General features: G+C 49.3%; 1 protein-coding gene across 1 annotated transcript in view; it reads right to left on the bottom strand.

The window, feature by feature from the left end:
- LOC131270872 (uncharacterized) overlaps nucleotides 1–6,224 on the bottom strand; it is a 59,801-nt gene continuing 53,577 nt past the window's right edge. Inside the window, exons 4-8 of the mRNA XM_058272485.1 lie at nucleotides 3,925–4,136; nucleotides 2,785–3,859; nucleotides 1,733–2,465; nucleotides 734–1,654; nucleotides 1–682 (exon numbers count right to left, since the gene is read on the bottom strand). Of these exons, the coding sequence (XP_058128468.1) occupies nucleotides 1–682; nucleotides 734–1,654; nucleotides 1,733–2,465; nucleotides 2,785–3,859; nucleotides 3,925–4,136 (3,623 nt within the window). The remainder of the gene's footprint in view (nucleotides 683–733; nucleotides 1,655–1,732; nucleotides 2,466–2,784; nucleotides 3,860–3,924; nucleotides 4,137–6,224) is intronic.

The raw sequence follows: 6,224 nt of genomic DNA, 5'->3' as shown, positions 1-6,224 counted from the left end.
TTAAAATTTACCGCTTGGATACTTGGCCTGATTTTTAATGGAGGTGATGCTGACCGACACCTTGTTGTTGATCAGACTGTTGTTATTGTTATTGTGAATCCCGTTCGTGTGGTGGTAACCGGAAGTGCCGTTCGTTTGCGGTGCCGGCGAGGGTGGCGATCGGCTTCCGTTGGTTCCACCGTCGTGCCCATTCTGGCCGAGTTTGGCCAACGATCCGACCGAATTGAACACCGGGATGCGGGACGGGCTGGCTTTGGTTTGCGAGCCACCGGAAATCGAGCTGAGGTTGCTCATCGAGCCGCCGGTGGTGCTGCTGCTGCTTCCACCACTGGTCACCGAGCCGGACGGGGACAGGCTGATCGACGGGATCGACGTGCGGCGGATCAGTACGGGAATTTCCGTCTTGGAGTTCGAGCGCTCAAAGGTCGACCGCAGCTGATCGATGCCACCGGCGCCGTGGGGACGCGGAGTGGTTGGGGTCCGTGTGCCGGTCGCGGACGATTCGTATGTGGCCGTGGTAAACTTGATCTCGGTGTTGCGCGGTATGAAACTGTGCTCGCTGGACATGCGCCGCTCGACCGGTATCCGGGATGGTGGTGTCGTCGGTTTGCTGTCCGGTTTCGGTGGTTTCTTCGAAACGATCGGTGGTTTGCCCGTAGGACTGGTAGTGGTGGTGGTGGTGCTGGTCATGGTTGTGGCTGTAGTATTGTTCTCGTCGTTGGAATTTTTTAACATTCCGTTCATCTGGTGCGGACGTTCGGCAGCCATTGGTGGCGTGATGGCCATGGTCGGTTCGGAGGTTTTCAGGGTGATTTCGGTCACGAAACCAACACCACTGCCGCCGTTGGTCATGGGGGCACCCGGCGCTTGTAGTCCACTACTTCCACGGCGATTCATCGTGATCGAACTGCGCTGCGGAGGTTGCGGTGGCTCGACGGCACTAGCACCATTGGTAACTGTGGCACTCTTCACCTCCGTTTCGATGGAGGTTACCGTGCGCTGGCCATGGTGGACATCGTCTTCACGCTCGTTGTTGGCAAAGTCCACCGGAGGTGGCGGCGTTACCATCGAGTCGTCGAAATCATCCAAAGTTTGTAGACTGAAGTCGAGCTTCTCGTCGTCGATCATGACGATCGAGGATGGTTGCGATTCGTTGCCGAGTTCCTCCTGCCCGTCGAGTGCCGTCGAGATGGTGACGATGTTGTCGGCGAGCAAGGAAAACTTCGACATGCCACCACTGCCGTTTAGCATGGGCTTGACCAGCGTTACGCCACCAGCGCCGTGTTGCTCCGTTGAGGAGATGTTGATGCTACTGACACCGTTCGTGTTGCTGCTTGTGACCAGTTGCGAGGTGGCCACCTCTCCGGGCTTATCATTTGGTGAAGTGCTTAAGATCTCCGTCGAGCCCGGGTTGATCAACGTCAGGCTGATCGGTTCACCGATATCGAACGAACGCTGCTGATGATGGTTGCTTTCGATCTTTATCTTACTGATAGCACTCTCACCGTCACCATCGGCTGAAATGAACACCGACGGAGTGTTCTCCAGCTCCTCCTGCTGGCCAAGCAGTTTCTTCAGCACGTCCGACTTAGGCCGCTCGAGGCTACCGAACGGGTACCGGGATACCTTCACATCGTCCGGGATGTTCGTATCGTACGCCGTCGTTACACCACCAATCTTTACCAGATGGTTAACCAGACTACCACCACCGCTCTCCACCGTTTGCTGGTGTGGCTTCTTCTCCTCGTCCCCTACATACGGTCCGTAATTGACCCCACCACCGATCGTCGTCAGCGAAACGTGTTCCTCACGATCGTCCATTTGTGGCTTTTTCGGTGCCTCCGCCACGATGATGGCCTGATTCATTGGCTTCTCCGTTTCCTTCACCACCACAACCTGAGCCATCAGTACCGTGCCACCGTCCTCCGGTCTCTCCTCCTCCTCGTCCTCCTCCTCCTCCTCGTCGACCATTCTTCCGTTCAGCAGTTCGCCCGAGTTGTATGCATCTTCTAGATTACCCCAGGCCGACGCACCCTTCAGACGGTTGCGCTGCAGCGAGTTGAGCGCTTCGGCCGCATCCAGCTTCGGGTCCAACGATGCTTGTCCCATCTCAGAAGAAATCTTTCGCTTCTTCGCTCCATCGAGCTGCTGGGCCGGGTCACCACCGGCGCCGGTTCCGTTCGCCACCGTCACGTTCGCCGAATCGCCCGTTATCTCCAGGCTTTGGGCACGCTCGAGCGTGTTGCTGTTGCTGCCCGTACCGTTGGAGTGCGGCTTCTCGGCAAGCTTTGACAGGTCGCCAAGGCTGGCCGTGCGTCGGTTGCTCTCGTCCATCGACGGTGGTTGCTCGTCGTCCTCCACGCTGCTGCTGGCCGGGGTCGGACTCGGCGAGCTCTGGTGGACGGTAATGTCGCTGGAGTTCAGCTCGATTGTGTTTCCACGCGGTAGAACTTCGATGTCGGATGCTGAAAGATGTACAACGTTTTAAAAAATGTTTTTTTTAAAAAAAAAAGGCCAACTAGATTCAAATGTAGCCAATCTTCCGAGTTCAATGGGCATCAGACTCGGTCTGTCCAACTAAGCAGTTTCTGGTACAATCATTATTGATAAATTTTGTCTATAAAATTTATTGGTAGAATCAACGTTTTTGGAAAACCTGTTGTAATGTTCAATTTTTTAGAGATTACGTCAAAAATGATAGCCATGGCACTTAACGTGTTAACGTGAAACCAAACCAAGTTTTCGAAGAGATTCCGTTTAAGTTTTTAAACATGAGCTACTCACCATGATTTCCTCCAGACGGACGGAACTCGCCCGCCATCATGATTTCGTCTGACGTCTGCTTGCGTTCGCTCTTCGGAGTCGAGCTGTTGCTAGGGCCCGTCTCGTTAAATTGCTCAATATTGTTGATGCTGTCGATCGTGCAGTTCAACACTTCCTCGGCAAAGTTGTCGGAAAAATTCATCCGTCTCGAGTCCGGCTCCTTCGTGCAGTCCGGCATGTCCAAGCCGCCGCTACCGTTGAGCGTCATCATCACGCGACTGCCTCCGTTTTCGGTCATATCGAAGCTGCTCAGGTTGGTGTCCACGGTGACGGTGCTCTCGTCCAGCTCCGCTTCGTTCTGCGGCGGTCGGGGTGCCTTTCCCTTGCGCTTGTTGTCCGCGTCCGCGGTCGAGCAAGCCGCCAAAGCCGCACCCGCCGATTTGCGATTGTCTCGGGCCGCATTTGCTGCCTGCATCATGAAGCTGGGTACTTCCTGCGGTATGCCAGCTGCATCCCGACGGATCCCGCTCGACGTGAGACTGTTCTGACGCTGAAATTCATTCGAACCCTCGACCGCCAGCTTCACCACCTTCTCATCCGAACCGGCAGCCACCACGTCCGGTACCATTTTCGGCTCCTTGGTGCGCTTCTTCACCACCGGCGGTGGTGAGGACGACTGCTCCTCGGCCCGCTTGCTGTCGTCCGACTCTTTCTTCTCGATGTTGAAGTTATTCTCGTTGTCCGCCTGCATCTTGGTCGGGCTCTTTCCAAACAGCTTATCGTTGACCGACGGTGGGAAGACGCGAATGCCAAACTTGTGTCCCTTCTTGCCGGCCGGTTCATCGCCGCTCGTTCCGGTCGGCGTGGTCGCACTGGAACCACCCTTCCGGTCGACATCGGCGTGCTTCGATTGGAACTTCTCTTCGATCATCTCCTTCATCTGCTGCTTGAACGAATGCTTCTTCGGCTCACGTTCGTTCTCTTTGTGGACCGTCGGGAGCACCTTGTTGAGTGCGGTCGGGCTTGCGGCACGGTTGTCCATCTTCAACGGTGAGTCTTCGCTCGGGAACAGCTTCTTACGCGAGTTCCGTTCAATCTATACGTAAAGAGAAGCAAATTAATTCATTGGCATTTTTAAAGATCTGTGCACGAATATTTTACCGTATTCAAATCTGATTGACTGCTCGAGCGATACAGTGGGTGCGTTAGGCTTTGATGGCCTGGCTTAGGGCTTTGCGTTTGCGGTACGATTGGCTTCGTGCCACTGACCAGCTCCAGCTGGACGTTATATGGCGAAGCGTAGCTCAGGATTGTCATCGCGTCCTCCTGTACGATGTGACGGAAGTCGATGGTGATGCTCGTAATTCTGTCACCTGCGAAGGATACGAGTATATAAAATATGTTACACGGAAATAGTATTGATTCTATTTTATTTTTCTGACACAGTCCCTTCACCACATGTTCCTCTATTTTGCATCTTTTAATTTCAACCGTTCCGTTAAGTTTGCCAGGAGTTGTGGTTTCGATTTATTCCAAATTGTTTTTCTTCGCCTAGTTGTTCGTCTACCAAGGCTTGAAATTTTTTCGATTGCTAAAATCGAATTGGCTCTAAAACGAATGTACCAGGGTTATAAGCTGCCTCTGGACAAATTTAGCATCGCATTCCATACGCTTTGTGGACAGGTTGCATAGAAAACGTTAGCGGCACGTCACAGAACCATTAGACAAACAGGTCCCCGGCATGGAATATTTCCACACGCCATGGTCTCAAATTGATTGGAGAGCAAGAAAGTATTCGGGTGGTTAAAGCAACCAGCTCCACATCTCAAGCACCTCGGTGACCTTCGGAGTGTGTTTGGCCGACGATGAAAATTCGACTTCACACAGAATTTCGGCGTCTGCATCCGCCAAACCTGCGCTCCAAAAGACCGTACAAGTTCGATGTCGTAACCCGCCAAATAACCAGTTGGTTGAACTAACGAACCGTACGCGAACCTAGGGACCCACTTGCAGCATTCGTGGTTGGCGTGGAATTTGGTTGGCGGCAAGAGAGTTCGAACTTGCCTGACCGAAGCGAAAGGGTGCACGGTATCGTAATGGGATTAGTTGATTGAGCGCTACGCAATATCTGCAAAATTGTTGTTTTTTTTTCACCCGAACGAAGTGAAACGATTCCATGTAGTATCAATATGTATGGATACGATCAGAGAAGGCAGCTGCAAGAAGGGTTACCACGGTAAAAGTACGATGGGAATAGCATCGCCGATATTTTTACCCTTTTCCAAAGCCATAAAGTTGTGAAATGACAATTATTAAGACTGATCGCTAGATTGAAGGCAAACGTGTCGATAGCATTTGTAAGGTATAATGGTTGTTTTATTCGATTGTTGATTAAATTGGGAACGTTTTCATAAACTTGTAGATTCTAATCCAATTTAGAGATCAAATGTGTTATTTTGATTGTTCTTTAACTTTGCTATAATATTTGCAATATCGTTTTAGGTAACAACTTGCCGTCACCATGGGCATTTGAGATGTGCAAAGATTAAAAAGATGTTCACCGGAATTATGCGATTTTAAAAGGATCATTTACGAGCGATTCAGTTACCGCCACGCTACTGTAGTCTTCACCCGCACTCGGTGACGTCAGACATGTGGCCACATTCGTGCGCTATAGATGTAGAACCATCCACATACCGGCTCCGAAAACTCAAGCAGATGCGATAAGGTATGAATGAAACGCTGCAGGGTAAATATTAGCCGAGAGGTCGCTACATTCCACGCCTCGCGGTCGGTGGGTTTGTTTCTTTAAAATTTTGCCGTCTTATTTACACGCTCTACGGGTAGAATCGGGTCATGTTTCTTAATGAAACGTGAGTGCGGCGTGGTGTTGTTTTTTTTTTCAACACCACTAGAAAAAATACAAACGGCACGACGTTTTGGAAAAGTTTTGCAAATATTAGCTATTTATAAGTTGTAATGCAATCAATAACAAACAATAATAGGACAGCATTATTAGCTGTGGAATATATTTTTTAATATACATTGATATATATTCCGTTTTAAAAAGGTTTTTGATAATGAATTGTTCGTTTTTGAAATGGTTTAGGTGCTATTTATTTTCGGATCAGAAACAGCTTTGTTCGTTCTTTACCTTTTTTACGACTACTACCAACTATTAAACTATTATAACTATTTTTATAAGTTTTGTTAATTTGACACTATTTCATAGATTCAAAATGATATACTGTGCATAACACTCAGTTTGAATAACTCTTTTCTAAACTTTTTATTCGTTTTCCTGGAACATTTTTTTCAATTATTTTTTTTATGTGTAGTACATGCGTTAATAAATTTACAAAATAAATTTAATTTAAGGAAAGTTAATATACAACGTCTGATATGTTTTAAGTGGCGATAATATAGAAATTGGCACGAAAATGTAATAGTTAATATTAATA

This window comes from Anopheles coustani, chromosome 3, assembly GCF_943734705.1.
Source record: "Anopheles coustani chromosome 3, idAnoCousDA_361_x.2, whole genome shotgun sequence".
Taxonomy (NCBI): Eukaryota; Metazoa; Arthropoda; class Insecta; order Diptera; family Culicidae; genus Anopheles; species Anopheles coustani.
This window is presented reverse-complemented; position numbering and strand designations above follow the sequence as displayed.